The sequence below is a fragment of the Metopolophium dirhodum genome, chromosome 1 (genome assembly GCF_019925205.1).
Source record: "Metopolophium dirhodum isolate CAU chromosome 1, ASM1992520v1, whole genome shotgun sequence".
NCBI lineage: Eukaryota > Metazoa > Arthropoda > Insecta > Hemiptera > Aphididae > Metopolophium > Metopolophium dirhodum.
The window spans coordinates 30,385,285-30,411,786 of NC_083560.1; the positions used below are offsets into that span (position 1 = coordinate 30,385,285).

The 26,502-nt window shown below is 28.5% G+C and overlaps 2 protein-coding genes across 2 annotated transcripts; both read right to left on the reverse strand.

Annotated features, from left to right (window-relative positions):
• Nucleotides 1-655: 655 nt before the first annotated feature.
• On the reverse strand, nucleotides 656-11,542 carry LOC132936023 (cell surface glycoprotein 1-like). Its single transcript, XM_061002688.1, has 13 exons — nucleotides 11,387-11,542; nucleotides 10,463-10,546; nucleotides 10,104-10,394; nucleotides 9,844-9,909; nucleotides 9,666-9,743; nucleotides 9,512-9,565; nucleotides 9,358-9,411; nucleotides 9,204-9,257; nucleotides 9,050-9,103; nucleotides 8,896-8,949; nucleotides 8,742-8,795; nucleotides 8,552-8,668; nucleotides 656-892 (listed from the first exon to the last, which is right to left on the reverse strand). The coding sequence occupies exons 1-13, from the start codon at nucleotides 11,540-11,542 to the stop codon at nucleotides 656-658; spliced, it is 1,353 nt and encodes a 450-aa protein (XP_060858671.1).
• Nucleotides 11,543-22,571: 11,029 nt separating this feature from the next.
• LOC132936034 (small ubiquitin-related modifier 3-like) lies at nucleotides 22,572-24,837 on the reverse strand. Its single transcript, XM_061002697.1, has 3 exons — nucleotides 24,817-24,837; nucleotides 23,668-23,850; nucleotides 22,572-22,691 (listed from the first exon to the last, which is right to left on the reverse strand). Exons 1-3 carry the CDS (start codon nucleotides 24,835-24,837, stop codon nucleotides 22,572-22,574), a joined length of 324 nt encoding a protein of 107 aa, XP_060858680.1.
• Nucleotides 24,838-26,502: the final 1,665 nt, after the last annotated feature.

A 26,502-nucleotide genomic window follows, 5' to 3' on the forward strand; every position in this document is an offset into this window, starting at 1 on the left:
TTTGTTAATTGTACATTTATACACCAAAAACTTAAAAACTTACCGACTTACTTGAAAAAATATAAATACTAACTGGTTAGTATATTTTAATAATTAAAAATGTTCTGTTCCAAATTAAAAAAAAAAAATTGAATTTCAAATTAATTAAATCTTTATTAGGTAGTTAATTACAGTTAAAGTTATTACATCTTACATAATATGTAAAATTTATTAAGGTATTATATAATACCTTAACGACTTAACCTTATGTCCTTATATATTATTTTAAAATAAATTTTGAAATTTGCTTAAATCATCTGAAAATGTATATAGTTTTCTTCTTCCTATAGTTGGTGTACTTAAAACACATTTTATTTCATCAACAGTGATTGATGATGTTTCTTCAATGAGTGGAAAAATGAAAGAATTAGTTGATGGCTTCTTTTTCATAAACTTCACACAGTACTCTGAACAAGAATCTTTTTGTTCAATCAAACCAATGTATTGCTTAGTTGTTTTTTTTGGGGGCATCTCAATCACTATAAAATCTCCTACTTTTAAAGTGCTCATATTTATATAATCATCAGTGACAACCATTTCTTGTTGATTCACAGTTGAGTTTAATTGTGGTTAGTTTTCACAGTCTTCTTGTATATCATCAATGATCGAATCTGATTCAAGTACATGTTTTTTTTTTGTTCTTGGGTACTGAAACAATAGCTGATGAACTATCTGACTGATTGTAAGAAAACGTATCAATAGACATAGTGCTTGATGAATGGTCACTTGATTCTGAATCATTTACATTGATAGTGTCTATATCCAAAATATATTCTTTTGCTGAGGTAGATGTCTTAAGTGATAATACAGTTTGAAAAGTTGTAGGCTTATTTTCAAGATTTTTTGTAAGAGTCTTAAGTTGTGGTTTATATATACTAACTTACCAGCATGGTCATTTGTCAGACAATTTCGTTTTACTGTATGAATATTGCTGTAACTGCTAAATGTTCGCTCACATGTGGCTGATTAAAATGTTTTTAAATTTTAAAAGTGCATCGGTAAAGATTAAAAAGTAAAGACTTAAGTCTTAAAGACTAAAGTGAAAAACTATTTCAGATTTCTGGAGTAAATAAATAATAAAAATAATCCAGAACTCAGAAGTTTAACATACAATTGTAAAAAAAATAAAATTATAAAATACATATAAGAATCAAAATAAAAAAATTTGCACTTAGGCATTGATACAAAAATAATAAATACTAAATACCAGCAAATAGTAAGTACTAAGTACTAAGTACAAAATAAAGATAAACACTGATAAAAATAAAATAAAAGAAGCTGTTTTTTATTTAATGTACCACATGATCAACAAAGAATGATAATTACGAGTTACGGGCAGTTATATTTGTTTTATAATTTTCCCTCGATATATTAACGCTCGTAACAAAAGTTGAATTGGTGCTTGAGTAAGGAAACTGTATAATCCTAAGGACACTGCTGTTTTGTTATTATTAAAAATGAATGAATCAAAGTCGTCTTAAAATAGTAAAAATTTGTAAATATATAAAAAAATTGATTGAGTCGTACAATAGCTACCCATTATATGTGACCTTATATTGTAATTCATTAGATATGTATTGTTCAAATCAAATTTTTGATCTATTTTACGCTTCGAAGAACCACGAGAACATACCCAGACAAAATATGTACCTGCTGTTGTATCGTGTATCATTAGAGAGATGGAGTAATACTTAAACTTAATCCTTTACAGTTGTAAAGACATCATATTTTTCCCACTAAACCAACTTACTCCCTTTGTACATGATCATCTACGAAATGTTCTGCGTCCTGCACAACCATGGCGACGAGAAGCAGATGTACAACATAATTCTGTCTACAGAAGTTATCGTAGAGACATTTTTCATAATTGTAATATCAACTGGTATAATCAACTGATGTGGAAGATAGTAGCAGCGATGCTTCTACGACAAACAATGTTCCAGTCAGTTCAAGTGAAGAAAAGTTAAGAAGGTGTTAGCTGACCCAATAGTGAACATAGTAGTGTAGCTTGTTTGACCTAACGGTACACTAGCTGCCACATCCAAGAGAAGAGAAACGTTATAGATTTCATCACGATAAAACACGGCAGGTATTGCAAGTATTACTCACAATTAAAATAATTACACATATCATTCAGATAATGGTATTAAACTGTTGTAAACCAATTTTTGCAAGAAAAAGTATCCATATCATTTAACCATTGGACATTAACCACTGGTATTTTAAACTATGTAGTAAATTATACAATTTTTAATAACTATTATCTAAATTCAAACTGTGTGTAAAATACTTTTCATAGGTAATTAACCTGTCTCATACTCATATCCATCATCACATATCTATGCTCTTAATATTTTAAAGCTTTTAGTTCCCTCAGTTCCTAGTACATTTTCAATAATTTATTCTCGAAAACAGTTGTTCAATACAAAATTATTATGCTACTAATAATTTATATTTAAATTAGCTGTCCCGCCCGACATACAGTAGTAAAAATACGAATAAGTAATTTTATTAGTGTTTACTACCTAACGACCCAACATTATACTTTAGTTGTCACAGTGTTGTACCGTAACAAGGTACCACACTACCACCACAGTTAGTCCATGTATTTGTTACGTCCCAACCGACGTCGATATATACATCAACGCGGAGATAAAATACGTGATGTACTAGGTATGATGAATGTTTATTAACGTAATACAAAAATACAATGTTATAATATAAAGATAGAATATAAACTGTGAGTGGTGTTACGACCTGACTCTGAATGTCCCTAACCGTCTGAAGAGCTCTTGTCCTGTGCTTCTATATATATGATTATGTCCTTTGGAGTGGGTGGTTGTAGTAGTGGCTAAGCTCGGTCATGAGACAGAGTTCGGGTCTCGTATTTGGTATGCTGGTCGACTCGTATCCTGCGTATGGGCGTTGGCTTTCCAGGAAAGATGCGTATGTGACGGCACCTTCTATAGGTTAATTGTTTTCTCTACGATTTTGCAACGACCTCCGCATGTTATACTATACTAATTGCCTTATTAGTTATAGTGTCGAATATTATTAGAAACGTGCGGCGCGCTGTACATAGTTAATATATAACTACTTAATACGTGGGTACGTAACATATTCACATTTCACATTCAGATTTCAATGTTCGGTGTGTTATTACAAAATATATATTATATACGATTTCCTGAATTTAATTTAAAAATGCATATTTTGGGTAAGTATTTTCATCTTCAACATTGAATTTTCTTTTTTTTATCGTTGAAAATTTCTTTGATCATTTCTAACCCAGTAATTCTTACTTCATATTCTGGATTTAACAAACATAATTTGATTCCATAACTCAATGTAACTATTAAAATTTTGAAATCCAGTTAACGATGGTCTGTAAACCATTATTTCGTGTTTCCCTTTTTTTCAAATTGTTCAGTATGCACACAAATTCATAAACTATTTTCATTTGGCAATATCTAATATGCAACAATATTGCTTTATTTATTTTAAGCCTTAATTCATGTGTATCATAGTTGCAATATATTAAAAAAAATAAATATTGAAATTGAATATAACACTTTTATAATTTCAAACGCTCTTATGCTTGAACACGAGACAGCCGTGTTCGTACGCTTACCGCAGTACGTAGATGTTCCCCCAGCTGCCGCGCTGACTCGTACGTAGATTCGTCCAAGGGACACGTGTTGTCTCAGAGGTACTCCAGACACTCGAGTTGGCCATTGCCGGCTGCTTTCTCGCACACATCTTTCATGGATAACCCTGTTCAAACAAAAAGAGTACGATACCGCACAGATTTATAAAAAGATATAGCCAATTGCGCACACATCAAATAGTACCACATAAATGTATTAAATATTAACATTTAAAAAAATATTACTATGAATTAAATAATTTAAAATAGCATCTATACAGTTATAATTTGTATTAATATAGTAACAGTAGTAAAAATGTAATAATTTAAATATGAATATTGTAGGCACCTATAACGGTTTAAAATTTAAACTTGTTTTTATATATATTCCATTGTAGTCAGTTTGTTTGTTAATAAAATCGAGTACTGATATACCAAATTTGCTTCTCGTTCTCGATCACATTTCCGCTGTATTGCTTCAGACCCCGTCATAAAATACCCAAATAGTTTCATTTGTAGAAGAAAAATGGATAAAAACGTGGATTAAAAGTAGATCTTACTAGGTACGAAACTTTTAAGTTGCGTAAGAGTATGTCGTGCACATTTTGAAGGATACTGTTCTAATTACAGGAATAAATGTTGGGAATGAAATCAAAGATCCTGAAATTAATGTAATGTCTCCTCAAAATAAACGTGTACAAGATACGGGGTTGGCAAACATCGAAGAAAAGCCTCATAAATACGATATTTGTAATCAAGCTTTTTTTCTGAAAAAAAATGTAAAATGTCATATAATTACATACCGGCGAAAGGCTATACAAATGTGAAATAAACCATAGTAGGTATTAAACACAAGAACTCTTCAGTATTTTTTCAAAATGTAAATTTAAAATTGCATACTGCACGGTGTCATTCCATCGAAAGTCCTTAAATGTCAGTTTGGTACAAATTATTTGATCCTCAGTTGTTATTCTGTGTAACTAATGTCACTATTATATTCATGATTATGTTCGCAAGCTGAACTTAAGCAACTTAAGTATATAAGGCTATAATAAATAATAAAAATTTAAAAAATCCAGACTGATAAACTGTCATTAGAAAAACTATATTTATTTTCCCAACCAAACTTTATGAATTTATATTTTTCTGATAGATAATATCACACTGTAGTACGATAGATATTTTTTTCCTAAATTACTTCGAAAAAATGTATATTGTGATAATCCAAAATATCGTAATTACAGTGGTTTCTTTTTTGAACATAAGTCTATTTACCCTTTAATTTTTACCCAAACTTTATGAAATTATATTTTTCTGATAGACCATTTTATGACGAATAAATACATATGATTTTTGTCATAGTACTATAGTTATTTTATTTTTTTAATTACTACGAACCATAATAATTTGTGACGATCCAAATTAACGTCATTTTCACCCTATAATTTCGGTCTTAGGGTTGATAAAAATTTTCCAACGGTAAAATATGAGTAAGAATACCATTCCGAACATTAAAAAAAAAAAATCAAGTCGATATGTGCAATATTAAAAAAAATAGGTTTTCATAGATTTTTGTTTAAGTCCAGGCTGCTTACGCATAGCTGTGAATACGTTGATTTTTACCTCTGCGCACAAAATGTAGTAGAAAAACTGTATTTCTCAACAAAACTCTATATAATTATATTTTTCTGATAGATAATATCACACTGAATCTTTATATGTACAAAACATGCCTTAACTTCAAATATTTTCACAGAAATCACATTTTGAACGTAAATATTTGGCATATTTTCATCGTTTTAGAGGGTTATTTTTTGTTTGAACATAAGACTATAAAACATTTATTTCTTACCTAACCTTTATGAAGTTGTACTTTTCTGATAGACCAGGTCATGACGGTTAAGAAAATATACTTTTTGGTATAGTACGAAAGATATTATTTTCCTAAATTACTTCGAAAAAATGTATATTGTGATAATCCAAAATATCGTAATTACAGTGGTTTCTTTTTTGAACATAAGTCTATTTACCCTTTAATTTTTACCCAAATTTTATGAAATTATATTTTCCTGATAGACCATTTTATGACGAATAAATACTTATGATTTTTGTCATTGTACTATATTTATTTTATTTTTTTAATTACTACGAAAAAATATTTTTTATGACCAACCAAAATATCGTAATTTTCACCCCATTTTTCGGTCTTAGGGTTGATAAAAATTTTCCAATGGTAAATTATGAGTAGGAATACCGTTCTGAACATTTTAAAAAAAAAATCAAGTCGATATGTGCAATATTAAAGAAAATAGGTTTTCATAGATTTTCGTTTAAGTCCAGGCTGCTTACACATAGCTGTGAATACGTTGTTTTTTAACTCTGCGCACCAAATGTAGTATAAAAAACTGTATTTCTCAACAAAACTCTATACAATTATATTTTTCTGATAGATAATATCACACTGAATCTTTATATATACTAAACTTACCTTAACTTAAAATATTTTCACAGAAATCACATTTTGAACGTAAATATTTGGCATATTTTCATCGTTTTAGAGGGTTATTTTTTGTTTGAACATAAGACTATAAAACATTTATTTCTTACCTAACCTTTATGAAGTTGTACTTTTCTGATAGACCAGGTCATGACGGTTAAGAAAATATTCTTTTTGTCATAGTACGAAAGATATTATTTTCTTAAATTACTTCGAAAAAATGTATGTGATAATCCAAAATATCGTATTTACAGTGGTTTCTATTTTGAACATAAGTCTATTTACCCTTTAATTTTTACCCAAACTTTATGAAATTATATTTTTCTGATAGACCATTTTATGACGAATAAATATATATGATTTTTGTCATAGTACTATAGTTATTTTATTTTTTTAATTACTACGAACCATAATAATTTGTGACGATCCAAATTAACGTCATTTTCACCCTATAATTTCGGTCTTAGGGTTGATAAAAATTTTCCAACGGTCAAATATGAGTAAGAATACCATTCCGAACATGGAAATTGTGGAATACCCGGTGTATATTAAAGAAAATAGGTTTTCGTAGATTTCTGTTGAAGTCCAGGCTGTTTGCGTGTAGCTGTAAATACGTTGTTTTTTAAGTCTGCGCACCAAATGTAGTATAAAAAACTGTATTTCTCAACTAAACTATATAAATTTATATTTTTCTGATAGATTATATCACGCTGAATCTTTATATATACAGAACTTACCTTAACTTCAAATATTTTCGCAGAAATCACATTTTGAACATAAATATTTGGCATATTTTCATCGTTTTAGCGGGTTATTTTGGTATTGAACATAATCCTATAAAACTTTTATTTCCTACCTAATCTTTATGAAGTCTTATTTTTCTGATAGACCAGGTCATTACGATTAAGAAAATATAACTGTTGTCATAGTACGATAGATATTTTTTATCCTAAATTACTTCGAAAAAATGTATATTGTGATAATCCAAAATATCGTGATTACAGTGGTTTCTTTTTTGAACATAAGTCTATTTATCCTTTAATTTTTACCCAAATTTTATGAAATTATATTTTTCTGATAGACCATTTTATGACAAACAAATACTTATGATTTTTGTCATTGTACTATATTTATTTTATTTTTTTAATTACTACAAAAAATTATTTTTTATGACCAACCAAAATATCGTAATTTTCACCCCATTTTTCGGTCTTAGGGTTGATAAAAATTTTCCAACGGTAAAATATGAGTAAGAATACCGTTCTGAAGATTTTAAAAAAAAAATCAAGTCGATATGTGCTATATTAAAGAAAATAGGTTTTCACAGATTTTCGTTTAAGTCCAGGCTGCTTACACATAGCTGTGAATACGTTGTTTTTTAACTCTGCGCACCAAATGTAGTATAAAAAACTGTATTTCTCAACTAAACTATATAAATTTATATTTTTCTGATAGATTATATCACGCTGAATCTTTATATCTACTAAACTTACCTTAACTTCAAATATTTTCGCAGAAATCACATTTTGAACATAAATATTTGGCATATTTTCATCGTTTTAGCGGGTTATTTTGGTATTGAACATAAGCCTATAAAACTTTTATTTCTTTTCTAAACCTTATGAAGTTGTACTTTTCTGATATACCAGGTCATTTTCACCCAATAATTTATTACATATAATTTTTGTCATAGTACGATATTAAAATAATTCAATATTCATATTTCATAAAATGTACTAATTACTAATGTCTAATACAGAACAATAGATATTTTAGGTTCATTTTTTAATTTTTTTGTTAATTGTTGTTATTATTAGAAAGAACTAGATTTAACAAGTAGATATACAACATTAGTACCTAGTACAAATCGTATTAACTAATGTCTAATAGTAAAAAATAACAATGGCTCTAAGATTTAGCTATTTTACCATATTTACCACATTATTGGAGAATTTACGTAAAAAAAAATATCGGTAACCGATATTTTTTTTTACGTAAATTCTCCATCTCTAGTAATTACAAAACTTAGCTCATCTACTACTACTACTACTAAATAGGAAGAAGAAGAACAGTTTTGGTTATATTTGTTTATTTTTATTAAAAACATTTTTTTCCCATTCAAATATTGTTTTCAAAAGTTTTGACGTAAGATTTTTTTTTGATGTGACATGGGTTTCCTATACAAACAAATTCATTGAAATAAATTAATTATTTAGTTTATTAATATACAAATTCATTGCAATTAATTAATTATTTAGTTTATTAATATAATTTTCTACATTTCGTTCATAATCTTTAATACATCGTCGTTGATGTTTTGATAGGTCTTTTGCTTTCCATTTTATGGGTTTAAATTTTCCATTAATTACCTGTGTTTTAAATTTTTTTAAATTTTTCTTTGGATATTTGTACGGCGTTGTGTCTGTTGATTCAGGAAATATAACTGTTACAAATTTTTCGTCACATCCTTCCTCAAAATCATCACTCTAAAAGGTAAGAAAGAGCTGTAGAGATATCTCATATACAATTTGATAAATATCTTATATACATTATACTTACATTTTCAGTCTGGTTTTTTGTAGGCGGTGGTTCGTCGGGTTCAAATGCAGGCTCCTGTTAAACATAATGTCTAATTATTAATACTGATTTTAACATACATTTTATTTAAAAAATAAACCTGAGCTGATAAATATCTTATATACAATATACTTACATTTTCAGTCTGGTTTATTGTAGGCGGTGGTTCGTCGGGTTCAAATGCAGGCTCCTGTTAAACATAATGTCTAAGTATTAATACTGATTTTTACATACATTTTATTTAAAAAATAAACCTGAGCTGATAAATATCTTATATACAATATACTTACATTTTCAGTCTGGTTTTTTGTAGGCGGTGGTTCGTCGGGTTCAAATGCAGGCTCCTGTTAAACATAATGTCTAATTATTAATACTGATTTTAACATACATTTTATTTAAAAAATAAACCTGAGCTGATAAATATCTTATATACAATATACTTACATTTTCAGTCTGGTTTATTGTAGGCGGTGGTTCGTCGGGTTCAAATGCAGGCTCCTGTTAAACATAATGTCTTAGTATTAATACTGATTTTAACATACATTTTATTTAAAAAATAAACCTGAGCTGATAAATATCTTATATACAATATACTTACATTTTCAGTCTGGTTTTTTGTAGGCGGTGGTTCGTCGGGTTCAAATGCAGGCTCCTGTTAAACATAATGTCTAATTATTAATACTGATTTTAACATACATTTTATTTAAAAAATAAATCTGAGCTGATAAATATCTTATATACAATATACTTACATTTTCAGTCTGGTTTTTTGTAGGCGGTGGTTCGTCGGGTTCAAATGCAGGCTCCTGTTAAACATAATGTCTTAGTATTAATACTGATTTTTACATACATTTTATTTAAAAAATAAACCTGAGCTGATAAATATCTAATATACAATATACTTACATCACAACGATTGACGACCTTTTTACTCTGCTTTTTTGTTGGTTTTGTAGGTGGTTTGTCGGGTTTAACAACTGGCCCCTGTTAAACATAATGTCTAAGTATTAATAATGATTTTTACATACATTTTATTTAAAAAATAAACCTGAGCTGCTAAATATCTAATATACAATATACTTACATCACAATGATTGACGTTTTTACTCCGCTTTTCTGTAGGTGGTTTGTCGGATTCAACCACAGGCGCCTGTTAAACATAATGTCTAAGTATTAATAATGATTTTTACATACATTTTATTTAAAAAATAAACCTGAGCTGATAAATATCTAATATACAATATACTTACATCACAATGATTGACGTTTTTACTCTGCTTTTCTGTAGGTGGTTTGTCGGGGTCAGAGTTTTCATTGTGTGCATCTTATGTGTGGTTAAATCACACATATGATGCGTTTAAATCTGTTCCTGGTTTCCAATTTAATATTTTCGCTGTTTGATGGCAACCCTTTATAGTTTGTATCTAAATAGGTCCACTTTTTTTCTGATGGATTTTTTGGTACACCATATTTTTCTATTATCAATTTCATTTCATTTATGGTCGTTTCACTGGGAATTATTTGTAACCCAAGTATATACCACTTTTCTATTATAATTTTCTTATAGTCCGGGTACGAATGGGTTCCTTCCATAGGGCGTTCTCTACAGCCAATATGTGCTTGTTGAAAAAGGGTCTGAAAAAAATAAAAGTGTCAACTTTAGCTGTACATTAAGAGGACGCTACCCAGTGGCGGCGGGATACAGGGTCTAAACTATTAAATACTTCTTCAATAGCTTCTGTTGTTTTTTGGGATGGGTTGATTTTTGCTGCTAAAATGTACCAATCCTTTTTTTGATGTTGTAATTAGGATAATTATGCATTCCTTCAATGGACGATCCCTTATAATGTATTTATGTTCGTAGAGCGTCTGATAATTAATCAAGATAATTTTTAATAGATCACTTTTAAGTAATATTATTATTTATTATTTGGGAACAGATTTATATGTTATAAAAATACAGAAATATATACATATATATGGAAGTATAATTTATAAAATATGTGCTAAAAACATCCAATATGTGGGGAAAAAATTTAATTAAAAAAAAAAAAATTACAATTATTAAATTAGTAGAAAATATGTGCTAAAAACATACAAATATGTGGGGGAGTGGGGGAAATTACAATTAAAAAAATACAATTATAATTCTTAAATTATTAAATGTGATTTGTTGCATTGAATTATTACAATTTTTTTTAAATTATCAAATGTTAAATGTCGCCTAAATGTCTCAATTTAATTCTAAAACGGCTAAATGATCGTTCCGCATCAAACAATGAAATTTGAGCATTGAGCATAATATCAGAAGGCGATAATTCCAAATTTTTAGAAGGGTGTCTGCCATTCATTATGTCATTGATTGTTTTGAAATTGGATTTGGACTTTTCCAAATCAATTGATTAAAAAATCAAAAATTACTAAATATGCACAAAATATGTACTTCTTTACCAAATATGTAAAAATATCTAAATAAAAGTAGCATCATTTTCATAGGAATGATTTAAATCATCAACATTTTTTATCAAATCTTAAATATTTTGTTTTAATAAAAATATGCATTTACATATAAATCCGTTCCCTATTTATTATTATGATATAATATATTATTATACTAAACTACTTACAGAAGTTAACGGTTCCACCCTGCGTATCCACATCGCGATTACATTTGTGGCAGCGTCGTCCACATTACATGATTGGCATAGGATAATTAATAATTCTCTCACTAATTGTGATACTCTCCCACGTGTATGTCTCAAAGTTTTAAGGAAATTTGCCATTTCATTAAATGTAACATCATTGAGATTTTTCTTATATATTACTGATAAATATTCGGAAATTATTAATCCTACTAGTCTTCGTAGGTAAAGAGACATTTTAGAAAAATGGTTTGACGGTTATAAATTATAATATATTGAACATGAGAAAAACACGAGGCATACACGACAACGTATACATAATAGTGTCAAAATTGAAATAACAGTGTTGAAATGAAAGTTTGGTTATGCATCCAATTCTAAGGTAATTTAACGTAGGATAATTTTATTGAATTACGGTATACATAGGCGGACCCAGAGTTTTACATTTGAGTGTGCCCGGCCTTTTGTTTGTAGTTATTTTTTTTTTTCTATATATATATAAATTAATGTAAAAATAAAATATTTTAAATTTCAAGTATGCGACACTTGTTTACTAACCAATACTATAACTTATTGTATAATATTTACCTATTGCTAGCTTATTGGTGATGACAATGTACTTTTTTTTTTTTTTTATTAAAGAAATCAAAAGAAATGGTTACAAATTTACAAGTTTAAACAAATACAGTTTTAATTACCTACCTCCTGTAAGCTAACTATTTTACTATGTAATATGTAAGTATTGATTATAACAATTTATTGTTTAATTTTATAGTAAATTAGTTCATAAATCATTAGTAGTTAATAAATAAATTAAAACAACACTAGTATAATTGTTTGTATTAACTTATAATAACAATCGCCTTTGAAATGGCACAATACTTTTAAATTTGTCTACAACTTCAGAAGGCTCAACATTGGCCGTTAATTCCTGTTCGACATATAATAACATGAGTGATTCCAACCGATCTTGTTTCGTAGTTGACCTTAACTTCGTTTTCACGTGAGTCAATTTAGAAAATGCTCTTTCGCATGAGCAACTTGTCACGGGGATGACAGAAAATGTTTGAATTGCTGCATTAAAAGCAGTGTAAATTTTATATTTTTCATTTTCTTGCATCCACTGGATCCATCCACTTAATGTTGTAGCTGAATTTCCAGTTAGTACAGTCTGATCTGTTTTTAACAATCTTATTTCTGCCATTAGTTCATCTTGAGAAATTTTGAATTTTTCTTCTAAAACAGCTGCTTCCTCTTTATTTAATTTTAGATTTAATAGATTTCCCACAGCATTTATAATTTCGATTGTTTCCTGTTGAAATCTTAAATCTAATGACGCTACCATATTATCTAACATTTGATAAAAACACAAACTTCGTAATTCTTATTCCTTAGTTTCATAATAATGTTGTGTTTTGGCAAATTCATCGAATTTACTTGATACCTTCCATTTTTTAACTAATGGAATATCTATTTCTAGTTCTATGCACAAATTTTTTGCTTCATTAAAAATGTTTTGAAATTCTGTCTGATTTCTTAAATTTAAAAAAGTTGCTCGAAGAGACTTTATGCTGGCCATAGCATTAATCAGATTAATATCGGGACTTTGCAGCAATTTACTTACTTTAACAATTAATTGAAGTACTGGGTGTATCATTGTTAACACGAATATAAAATTAAAAGATTTTACTTGATGTAATAAACCAATTCCTTTAACTTTAACATCACTTTGTTTAGTTGTTTCGATAATTTCAGTAAGAGATCTAAGGATGGCTGAATAATTATTTTTTATCACGGCAACAGCTTCCGCGCGACAAGCCCACCTAGTCGTGAACCGATTTCCTTTAATATTTTTTCAAAAGTTGCGTGCCGTGAACAACTCTCTTCTATAAATGTGTGAATAAATTGTACAATCCCAAAAAAATCGAAAATCAATCTATTTCCTTTGTCTAGTGTTGTACACTTGTGCATCGACTAAAACTATAGGTTCAAACAATGTGCGTAACAATGAACATAAACAATATTGTTGTTTAATTCTTTACACCTCATCTGAACTCCTGATACACTTCCTGACATGGCTGCCGCGCCATCAAAGCAAACGGATAACACATTCTTCCAATCTACTTTCAATACGGAGAGAACAACTTTTAACTCATTGAAAATAGCTTGGGCGTCTACAGATGTAAGTCTGCGAAAAGCTTCTAAATGTTCTACTGGAGAATTAAGCTTATCATCAAAAAATCTCAAAACAATTGCCATTTGTTCATGATGTCCACAATCACTTGTTTCGTAAGCTATTATTGAAACAAGTTTATTCTGAACGGAATGTGATATTTTTCGTAATATGATGTTGCTAATGCTCATAATAATGTCGTTTTGGATTTTCCCTCAGTGTATAAAGCATTTTGGGGTCCATTTGTTAGGTGATCTTTTAAGGTAGGGTCATATTTTGACACTAAATCTACTAAATCTAAAAACAGTCCTCTTCCAATGCTGATTTTACTCTTGTCGTGGCCTCTAAATGGTCTACCTCCTTTTGCTAAGCAAATAACAATATCAATTAACCTTTCCATTATCTGACGATTTTTTATTTTAACTTGATTTTGCTTTGAAATAAACACTTCCTTTTGCTCATCTAACAAAATATCAACCGATTTGTCTTTTGTATAACTATTTCAAGAAGAAATGCTATGTTGATGGCCTTTAGATTTTTCGGTATTAGGACAAAATATCCTATACTAAAATATCCAAGTCAAAATATCCAAGGTTAAAATATCCAACGGATAATATAATCAATGTATAGGACAAAATATCCAAATAAAAAAAAATTATTAAAATCTGTATTTTTAATACTCATAATTTTGTTGATTATAAATTTGTTAATTTTTAAAGCACATTTTAATAACATAATACTTTATGATACAGTAGCTGGTAATAAAATAATAATAAAAATAATATGTTGCGTTATATAATAATTAGTTTTTATAAAATTTATATTATTTAAAACTATATAACTTATATTATTATAATTTAATTATATAAATATCGTATTAATATCATATAAGTTATCGTATTATATTTGCTATTGCAATTAAAAAAATATCTAAATCTTTTTCACCATTCATATATCCAATACAAAGAAGCTTAAGTTTTTCTTGCATCTTTACATATTTTGGTTTTTTTGTGGTGGATCCAATGTCCCTAACTCTCTTTGTGCAATTTTCGTTTCGTCGGCGGCTATCTCCAGGTGCATTTTTTTTATTAGAGTCCAAATACTTGGATGATTATATGTTACCTAGAAATTGAAATTTTAAATATAGGTTAGAATAATATAACGACAATAATCTTGTATAAATATTGTATGCCTAAATACTAACTAAATTTGAAAACCTATGATTCCATCCTTCACATTGATTATTTGTCCGGTTACCATCACGTAAAGTTGTTTCCATAACATTCCATACCGATGGCGAATATAAAGCTGATATTTTACGTTGTTTACGTCCTATTCGTTTAGTACAATATATGTATTTTCAAAATATGTAACCAGTTCTTTGGCTTTGTCTGGCATAATATCTTTTAAATGAAGTAATTCTGAAAAAAATAAAAATATATAAGTACAATAGAACAATTAATTAATTTATAATTGTATGCATGTTAATTACCTTTTTCAATATCGTTGACAGGGAGAAACGCAAGCCCGTTTAACATCGCACACAATTTACTGAACGTCTCATCTTCTCTGTAATATGTTTCCAATCCCAGTTTTTGTACTTGCCGTTGTGTACTTTGACATAAATGATAAAAGCAACCCTGTATTTTAATATCGTCTCCGAATGTGATTTTTATCTCATTTATAACCAGGGCATTGCACCCGATTTAACCCGAACCCCTAACACCCCTAAACACCTTTAAAAAATCAAACACCCGAAACCCGTATAACCCGAATGATTCTGTTTTCAAAACACCCGTGTTAACCAAAACCCGAATAAATATTCGGGTTAACCCGAAATCCCGAATAATTTTTTTTCTCATTCTTCATGCGACATAATATCATTTCGTATGTATTTCTTGTGGTGAGTTCGATTTTGTGGAGTTAAATAATCAACAATAATAATAACAGGAACAATCTAACAAACAATCATAGGTAATTTCTTGAAAATAAAATCCATTAAAATGTTTAATAATTTAATTGATTCTGATTAAAATATTAAGTATTTAATTATTTCTCATACCTATTATATGATATAATTTATTACTTTATTACTTTATTATTAAAATAAATCCAAATATAGCCATTAGCAATATAAAATAGACGTGGTCTCAACAAAACTGAAAGTATTGACAGCTGTGACCAAAATACCAAACACTAATAACTATAATAATAACTTGTGTTATTTCATTATTTGCGACGAACTTCCAAAGCGGAATTACCTATGTCCTATAATATCTAATTTAGTAACTCGAATATCGTAATACGCGGCTATATTTATTATTTACCAGTTTTTCGGTAATCACGAAATCATAATTTATATTTTATTTTATTTGTCTATGGCTCAACAGTCAGCGCCCCTATGGCCATCTATTTTAAACATTTTAATATTTTATTATTTATTATATCCATCGACTTGGCATGTGGGAAATTGTACATTTGTAATTTGTATCACATTCGGTTTACGAGTCTACGACGCGCCTCTCACTATACGTACCTACTCAATTTTCAATTTTATTATTATTTCATCGTACAATTTGTGAATACCTATATATTTTTTATATTACCTTTTAGTTATAGTATAATAATATTATTCATAATATTTATAAAGATTATTTTTTTAAATTTTTAAGTCATCACAAAATAATCAATACCTATTCTGTTATATAATAGGTACGTAACATTATGCAAAATTAAAATATCAATCTGTTGTAACTGTTGATTTTGCAAAATATACCTATTCATTATGTTTTTGTATTTACTTTTAAATGGGATTAGGCTCTAGTAAGTTAACTATTTTTTGACCACAGAAAGCCTTGTAAACATTTTGATTTTTGATGACTGTTTTTTGTTTGCTTATCAAATAAAAATTTTCTGAATATTTTTAATAAGTACCTACAATTTTTTTTTTTAAATATGCTAGTATGTTATTTAATTCCAGTACCTATTTAGATTTTAGACATGTTATATAGTAAAAAAAAATGAGTTACGTGGACTCTAATGCCTATAATAAAACGAATAGGTAGTCAAATAATTACTTTCCCTTTGTCTTATTTCTTATAGTTCATAGAAAAAGGTAACTACTGTACATTAATTAACCTAGTTTAGTTAAAAACAAACGTTGCGAATTTGGGTAAAACATTTATATTTTATTATAAATAACATAAACATGAACACTTTCTGTTTTTTTTTTTTTTTGGGGGGGGGGTCATCAAAAGTTCTGTTTTATCCAGATTTCTCAGCACCCATATTAACCAATATTAACCCGAATAATAACGGTTTTGAAAACCCAAATGTTTGTTTAAAATTTTTATTCGGGTGTTTGAACACCCAAATACATCCAGCACCCGAAACCCGAATAAATGATTCGGGTGCAAGGCCCTGTTTATAACTGCTTCTTCAAAATCACAATTTATAGTATTTGGATCCGGATACATTTCTAGTTCTTCACATTTTTCCATAATAATAGATAACATCTTTTCATATGTTGTTTGTGTTTTTTTTTTCTAATAAAATATAAATAGCCGTAATGAAAACATTATTTATTTCTACTCTTATGACATAAAGTTGTTGAAATATGTTGGGTGCGAGGGAAAAATTTCCATCCATATACCATGTAGACGATTTAGTTAAATATCGAAGACCGTTATCAGTGGCAAATATAACAATTCGTTCTTCTGCCATTACACCATTGTCGTACAACAAAAATCTTGTTAAATTTGTATCACCAAGAGTACACCACTCGGAATCAACTTCGAATACTAAATTAGCTAAACTAATTGGATTCACATGATTATTTTTTGATTTTTGTCGACGTAATCTTCGTTTTACAATTTCTTCCGGCGGTATTCGTGCTTGAACTTCTCGTGATAAATTTGCAACTTCTCTGGCAAATACTTCAGCTGGTTTTATTTCATTCGTTTTAATGGTTTTTAGCATAATATCTAAACATTTTGTGACATCTACATATATCAGGAGCATTGCATTAAATTTTCATAAAATTTTTACTAGATTAAAAAACTTGAAAATGTAATACAAGTTCTTGTGAGTTGTTGTTAGCTTAAATTAAAAATAAATTTGAGTGTAAATCCACAATAATTTTTTATGATCGCCCGAATAGAATTTTGGTAAAATTGGTAAAAAATAAGACCATTTGTAAATTATTTTGTGTTGGAAATTCATAAAAATTTTTATTTTTATATATCTAAGATTTTAAATTTATATACAAAATTTATCAAGAAGAAAATTTTTACCGGATATAAAATTAAATATTGATGAGCGTTGGAAGCTCAAATTTTTACAAATTGGATACCTATGCACTCGTTTTCTTATGGAGCTTCTTATTTTTTTATTGAAAAACGAATAACCATGGATATTTATTTATTAATCACTTTATTATTGTATATATAACAACTATCAAGTAATAGTTGTTAACATTTTCAAAATATTTTGACTTGTTTTGTGCTTTTTATGGGCGTTTTAAATTTTCTATTGGTTTTTTTCTATTAGTGTCGATAAAATGTTATTCTTTGGGACAAAAAGCTTGAAAATGTAATACAAGGCTCCTCGTAAATTGTTACAATATCAGTTAGAAATATTAAAATCCACAGTCAATATTTTTATTTATAAGCATTTAAAGTTTAAATGTTGATATAATGTATCAAATTGAAAATTGACAAATTATTTTAGAGTTAAAAATGTATAAAATGTTCAATTTTTATAGCTATGAATTAAAAAAAGGTGGATAAGTGGATGTCGCTCTGCTGTACAGTAGGTTACATGTGGGTCACTGTAATGGATGGTGTTAAATTTGAATTCAATGATATAATATCATTGTATAAGAAAAACGATTCTGAGCGAAAACGGTCAGTCAGCCTATGATTTTACCAAGTATATTTGATGATATTATTGTGAATAAAGTAATTAATATATATAACCCATTTACTCGGAGCCTTGTTTTAAATTTTCAATCTTTAGCCATAAAAGTTAAACATTTTATACATTTTTAACCACAAAATAATTAATAAATTATAAATTTGATAAATGTTGTCAAAATTTGAACTTTAAATGCTTATAAAAAAAATTGTGCATATGTATTTTTAGTATTTTTCAACTGCTATTAGAACGATATATCAGGAGCCTTATATTATATTTTCACGCTTTTTTACCCAACAAATAAAATTTTATTGATATTTATAGAAAAAAAACTAAAAAAATTGAAAACCGACAATGTCCGTAAACAGCTCAAAAAGAGTCAAAATATTTTCAACATTTTATGGTGTATAGAAAATGCTAATATGAACATTCAGTGAAATTTTCAAGTATCTACAGTCATTCGTTTTTTAATTACAATAAAATAAGAAAATTGTTACATGAGAAATCGAGTAAATATCAAATGTTGTAAAAATATAAATTTCAGACGCTCATAAAAATTTAATTTAAGTTTCTTCTAGACATTTTTTTTTTTGATAAAGGTAGACAAACTTATGAGTAATCTTATATTACATTTTCAAATCTTAGATTTGAAAAGAAAAATTTTTATGAATTCTCAATTCAAAATAATTTGCTATTTTTCGTGATTTTTCCGTATTTTGTCAAAATTTGAACTTTAAATGCTTATAATTAAAAACTGTGACTAAGGATTTTTAATTTTTTTCATCTGCCTTTGAAACAATAACCTAGGAGCCTTCTATTAAATTTTCAAGCTTTTTTAACCAACAGATAAAATTTTATTGATATTTATAGAAAAAAAAACTAAAAAAATTGAAAACTGACAATGGCCGTAAACAGCTCAAAAAGAGTCAAAATATTTTGTAAATTTTATGGTGTATAGAAAATGCTAATATAAACATTCAGTCAAAATTTCATGTCCCTACGGTCATTTGTTTTAGAGTTACACCAAAAACCAAAATCGATTTTCTCAAAAACAGATTTTGCGTAAAAATTCCCGTTTTTCCTTAATTTTTCTTTTGTTTTTCACGTCGCTTGTGAAAACTACTGGGAAATTTTTACTTTTGACCCCCCAAAGTACCAACTAGATTCACTTTCCTATCAGAAAAGTTACTATTGAAGAAAATCCAAGCACTTTTACTGTCCTAAAAGGTGATGACAGACACAAAAATAAAAAAAAAAACACACATCATTGTAGAATCAATACATTCATCGCTTCGCTCAGAATCTAAAATAAAACAAGATTCAACGTATGTATTTAAAATGTTTATTGATATGTTAATGTTTTATTATTATCATTGAATAATATAAATAATAATATTTATTATAATCAATGGTATTATGGTAATACGTTCAAAAATATTGGTAAATATAAAAATAAATACATAATAGGTACATATTAATACATATACATATGTCTATATTGATATTTTTACAAACTAAATTTAAATCGTAAGTTATTGTACGCTATTAAATATTGTTAACTCAAACATACTTAAAATGTTTGTACAACAATTAAAGGTACAGAAGATATTAGATTTTCTAGCCTACATAATATTGTTATATACAAATAGGTATACAATTGGGCAGACAGTGGCTTTAAATCGCGAAAACACTTAACAGCGCATTCTCTTGGTCATTGCTCGGTTTCGTTTGACCGTGTGGCATCCTCTTGATTATTGCTTCTTAATAACTCCATTAAAAGATGTAAACTTTGCCCGTATCTTTCTTTACTCTTTATTGATAACATTTATTTTTCGACCTATTAACAAACCACAATAATTAAATCATTGAGCCGTTTAATTTGAGGTTTCACACGCTATTTGTTAAAAATGGATAAAATGTTCAATTTTATATTATAGCTATAAAGCTTTAAAATATTTTGAAATAATACAAAGTATCTCATAAGTATAGTTTTTTCTGAAACCAAAACATATAATTAAATATTTAAACGAAGAATTACAAATTTAATTGTCATTGAAATTTAAAATTATCATCGGCAGGACTTGAAATATTTGCGTACCTATATAATAATCAATAAATTATATTTACACACCGGTTAGGTACCTACTATATTAGGTATACAATAATATTCTATTTAATATTTTACTGGCAACGAATAACAAATAGGTAACGTAATTTTAGATTCTGAACAGAGCGATGAATTTTTTGATCTTTCAATATTGACGTGTGTCTTACTATTCTTACTATTTTTATTTTTTTTGTCTGTGTACACGATAAGTAGTTGAAATAATGCTTCGATTTTCGACTTCAGTATCTTTTCCAGTGAGATAGTGAATTTATTTCGACGTTGGTGCATTGGGAGGTCAACATTTCAAATTCCTAGTAGTTTTAAAAATGACAGGAAAAACACACAAACAATTTAAGGAAAACGGTAATTTTTATATAAAATTGGTTTTTGAAAAAAAATCGATTTTGGTCGATTTTGGTATGAAATTAATAAATTATTGTGAATTAGATATTCAAAAAAATTTTTGGTTTTATATCTAAGCTTTGAAAATTTAATACAAGATCCCTCATAAGTTTGTCTACCGGAAAGTCAACAAATTCTATACATGATAATATATAATATTAATTGTATAGGTTAGTTTATAGGTTTATGTCCTAAAGTCGTATACTATGTATTCAATCATATATTGTTACTTTATTGTTAATAGTTTAAAATACTCAATATCTACACTCGACGTTTTTCTTTTTAAATCTTAGGTTTGAAAATTGAATACAAAATTCCTCATAAGTTTGTCTACCTTTATCAAAAAAAAGTGAGGGGACTCGACCTCGGCGGCTTGGTGAGTGATATTATTACTAGAGATCATGGTAACCTTTTGTAAAGTAAAGTTGGTACCTACTCAACAAAGGTATACATGTACTATTATTGATAAAATATTATTACAAATCTTATTATATATCGAACATTAAATAATATATATTTTTTATTTTATAAATTATATAAATTATGGTTACTGATCGGGCCGTGGTATGTTGCACTAGCACTATGCATAAGCATTTGAAGTTAACATTTTGACAACAACTGTTCAAATCACAATTACGCAAATTTGTATGTGGTAACTACCAACTTGTATATAACTTGATTCAAAATCAAAATATAAAAAACCTACATGGTGACCTAGATTAAGTCTTACCTTAAAATTAGATAATAGATAAATTTACACATGTTGGTATAACAATTTCTTTATAATGAACAAAATATATGTCTAAAACTTCTATTCCAGCCTTAAGTGTAGAAATAAAGGTATTCATTTTTCAAAATATTGTTTTAATCGTATCTTAGGAATTATTGAACATAAATATTGAATTGGAGACTATAAGTTATTACGGTGCGTCCACATTTGAGCAAATTGACATTGTTTAGTAATTAATAAAAATAATTAAAAGCCCAAGGGCCAACAGATTGTGTGTATAAAAACTTGTACGCACAATGTAAACTTTTACTAGTGTGGATGCGGCTTTATGAAGTTTTGGGTTTCCATTGTGTGAAGGATGTCTCTGCTCAATATTGCCTAATGTATGCAATATGTGGCATAACACCTATTTAGAATTAGATTGAGTAAATAACTTTAATAATCATATTAATAGGTAATTATAGTAGTATTTACTATTTACACTATGTAATGAAATATTTAAATTATCAGTACAAACTAAAATACATCATTAATTTTTAAGCTACAGAAATTTTAAAATGTTTATATACAAAGTATTATCATTAATTATTTTATCTAAAATCTGTTCAATACACCTTTATATATTTATCTGATTAATATAGTTCATTCTATACAACGTTCTAGCTGATTATACATATGTATGATTTATAACAATTTTTTTTAATACAACCAGCTTTGTAAAAAATAGATATTGTATGGTAGGTTAAATAAACTAAGATGATTTAGGTAGATTGTTGCATATAATTCATATAATATAAACATACATGTTTACATCCATCATTGTTATACATTAACATGTATCTGTTTAAAAATCATGAAGTGCTTCTAGGAAATCGCCTTCTTCCATCTCTAGAGATAAAGGTGTATCAAGCCTACAAACTTGTATTCCATTGAACCGCAATCTGACGCCATTCAAAGGCAAATCCTAAAACATTAAAATTTTGAATTAATTAATTGTAATTCTAAACATTAAACTGGCATTTAACTTGGTTAATATAGATAAAATAAAAAACAACACTAAAATTTAAAGTTTAAATTACATAATTTTTTAAATATCATAATTCAGTATTGACAGTCTTACACATATAATGCTATTACTGTATTGTTATAAAATTTAAAAGGACATCACATCCAAATTCCTTGAAAGTTATCAATTTTATCTAACAAGTTTTATATTGCTAATTTTTTACATCAGTTATTCATCAGTGATGAAAACTACAAAGCAGAGCAAAATACTAGAAATATTACGTAGTTATCGTGCTTGTCTTATCTATGTGATAGCAAAATACCTATCTGTTAATAGGTATTGATTTTCAGAACTAATTTCAAATTATGTGATAGTATCAATAATGTAATTATTGTACCCAATAAATATACGCAACTCATGTTTATTAAATAATACATATTTATATTATTACTAATAAAATAATAAACCTCAATTACAATGGCAATATTTACTTGCTACTCGCTTCTACCAAACTTTCTTAATGTAATAGAATAGGCGTACTAGCACAAGTAAGAGATTGATGATCATTGAACAGTTTAATTTTTTCACTACTTAATTGTTAGAAATTGTACCTACTCTCTGGCGAGTGAATTTTTTTTTGGAAATCAACATTGCTATAAAAATGTCTTGAGTGCTAACAATTAGAAGTAACCTCAAACGTAATTAAACTAGTCGCTCATGACTTTGTTTGCTGACAATCAAAGATTAAACTTGCACAATGTAATTAATACCTACCTAAGTAATTCACTTATTAGGTAGGTAGTTCTTGATTAAAATACATTATATTTCTAAATAATTTATGATTTAAAATATTGCATGGTAATTTAGTCTAAAATTTAGTAACTGTAATTTTAAAAGTTACAATTGCAAATACTTTTTGTTAGTTTATACTTACAGATCTTGTACAGTACGTTTTCATCAATCTATCAAACGGTGTAGTCTTTTTGATCAGAAATTGAAGGCTTGTGCCGTCTTGTCTGCATACTTTGATATTTATATGATTTTGATATGGACCATTGGCTGGTCGAGCTTCTGCAGGTGGAGAATCTGGCGATGGGGCATCTACTGGAGGTGTGTCCTATAACACAAGCCATTTTTTTAGTATTAATTGGGGTATAAAAACTAACAAAATTTTAATTTGTACCAAACAGTTCAAATGTTCTAATTTTTAATTGACTGGGAACATTGAGCGATATAAACACTTTTTTGTAGTCAATCCATAATTGATGATTCGTATGAACCACACAATTTATTAAGAGTTTGTCATACCCACATGTGTTGCTTTACACACACATTAGTTGTCAGAAGTCAGTCAAATATAATCAACGTCAACGATAATCATAATAAAATTGTCAATAATAGTATTGAGATGAGAGTCCATGACGGTGATAAATTTCCGGTTCAAGGTAAACAGTTTTATGAATGTTAACTTATAATAATATGGTGAATGTCATCACCCCAACAATTCTGGTACTATCGACACATTATAATAACGACCATAAACAAAGACAAGATGAGCAACGGGTGCTCAGACCTGAATACCTGATGCACTATTGACATTTTCGACCGTTTGGCGAGACATAGGTAGTTAGCTGGTGGGTATTTGTGAAACAACCGATTGTGCGGTGTATGTAAATTATATGTAATTTATATATTATGATGTATGAAAAAAACACGTCTGCCTGCTACAAGCCGGACGGATGCCGTCACCGCGAGATACTATACAATTGCGGTGGAAAAGACGGAAAATGAATCGAGAAAAACGATGGCGTGGCCCAATTTCATGCAGTTGATGTGCCCGTGGAAGGCGGCCACCTCCAATATGTTGTTGATCAGGCGGTAGTTGGGGTGCACTTTGGCGAACATTGATCGCCTATGGCCACCGGGTCGAAAACGATGGGCGAACGAGTTGGACTTGATTATTTTCAATATCGAGTCGCAACACTCCTGTAAGTCGACGGCCGGGACGGGCAGCCCGTCGTACCGTTTCCGCTGGTCACGGTCACACGCGTAGTAGGACAACTCCACTAGACTGGGTAGTTACCTGGTCGTCCGCTGCAGCCATCGCGGTTGTGTTTTTCAATAAAGATCGCCGGAAGAGGGTAGCTATATAGCTCACGCTTGCCCACTGTAAACATATAAAACCAAAACGTTAGACGACGATGGACGTCCAAACTATATCCGTCCATATTGACGGGATACACCCAGGGCTTGCAAACGTTAAAATATTACGTTGTATTTTGACCAAAAACGATTGAGATTTGTAAACGTTATTATAACGGAAAGCGATAATCAAAAATAATTAAATACCACTAAACCAAACATACCGATTGACAAAATATTATATCGTATATAATTAAACAAAACATAACACAAAACGTAATTTATAAAATATTTTTATCCAACGAAAAATAACGTTAAACGAAAGAAGTAATATTGGTTTCGTAAAAATATTTTTTTCACGCAAATGGACATTAGAATTGATCATAATATTATATTCTGTATCCGGGCCTTTATATACCTACCCGCATTAGTTAGTATTAATAAATTCAATAGGTTTTAACACTATTCTAAATAACGATAAATGCAAAACTTGTATAACGTTTTGATTCTGAATAACGATGAACGCAAAACTTAATAATAAACTAAACTAAATATTTTTGATATTAATTAAAAGCTTGAGAGGTTTAAAACCCCCCTCATATACGGTCTTGGAGGCAGTGGCGTATACATAACTTTTGTATGGGGGGGGATCAGTTGCAAACAAATTATTATGGAACAAAAATACCTAAACCTAGGTATGTGCACATTTAAATACCTAATAAATGATAAAACATATATATTCAATACATTTTATTTTAAATTCTACAAGTAGTTATATGTAGTTATGACTTGTTCGTACAACTGACATAATATTTGTGGTTGTTTTTTGTTTTTAGATAATAATATTTATTATTTAAGCTATTTTTAGCTATTTTTATATTTCTTTTTCTAATGTATAGGAAAATGTACCTATTATTATACGCACGGACATGTGGGCGTCGTCTCCGCCGCGTTGATATCGGTGACGGTGGCGACTGGCGACGGCCCGTGGCTGGTCTGCCACATATTATTATCTTATAATAATTTATTATACTTGTATAATATATAATATACATATTATCAAATATCACATAATACGATTATATGAATATGAAATAAATATATGATTACTGATTAATATTAAGTAAATTATTTTTAATTAATTGTTGAATGTGTTAAAATAAAAATTTACAAAAAATCCTTGCCATTTTTTTTTCCTTGTAATTTCCTTACATTAAGTCATTAAGAACACTATTTTATAAATTTTAAAAAAAGGCCTATTGGGGGGGGGGGATCTGACCCCCACATCACCCCCCCCCCCCTTGTATACGCCCCTGCTTGGAGGTACATAATATGAAGAAAACACTGCAGCGATACGGGAAGTTGAGATTGGATTTGAAAACAAAATCTTTGATAGCTAAATTACTAATCTAAATTTTCCCCGTTCGACCGTATTACTAACAACGAAATATAATATAAATTATAATATAATTAAATACCTATTATACTTACCGATAGTAATTTTGGTGTGTTTACTGAATGTTGATTTGAATCTCGTTCGAAGATACCGTCCTATGGGTTCACCGATTAAAACTGCAGAGACGTACCTATAAATAAATATGAGCACAAGTTAATTTTAGTCTAATAC

Bases quoted from the DNA above. Each gene is read 5' to 3' on its own strand.
- LOC132936034 (XM_061002697.1), bottom strand. From the start codon at position 24,837: ATGGCTGCAGCGGACGACCAG. The intron at 23,851-24,816 runs GTAACTACCCAG...CTTGTGTTATAG, and splicing joins TGGCTGCAGCGGACGACCAG to GACACACCTCCAGTAGATGC. The intron at 22,692-23,667 runs GTAAGTATAAAC...TTAATGTTTTAG, and splicing joins AAACGTACTGTACAAGATCT to GATTTGCCTTTGAATGGCGT.
- LOC132936023 (XM_061002688.1), bottom strand. From the start codon at position 11,542: ATGGCAAATTTCCTTAAAACTTTGAGACATACACGTGGGAGAGTATCA. The intron at 9,412-9,511 runs GTAAGTATATTG...TATGTTTAACAG, and splicing joins CAAAAAACCAGACTGAAAAT to GAGCCTGCATTTGAACCCGA. The intron at 8,950-9,049 runs GTAAGTATATTG...TATGTTTAACAG, and splicing joins CAAAAAACCAGACTGAAAAT to GAGCCTGCATTTGAACCCGA.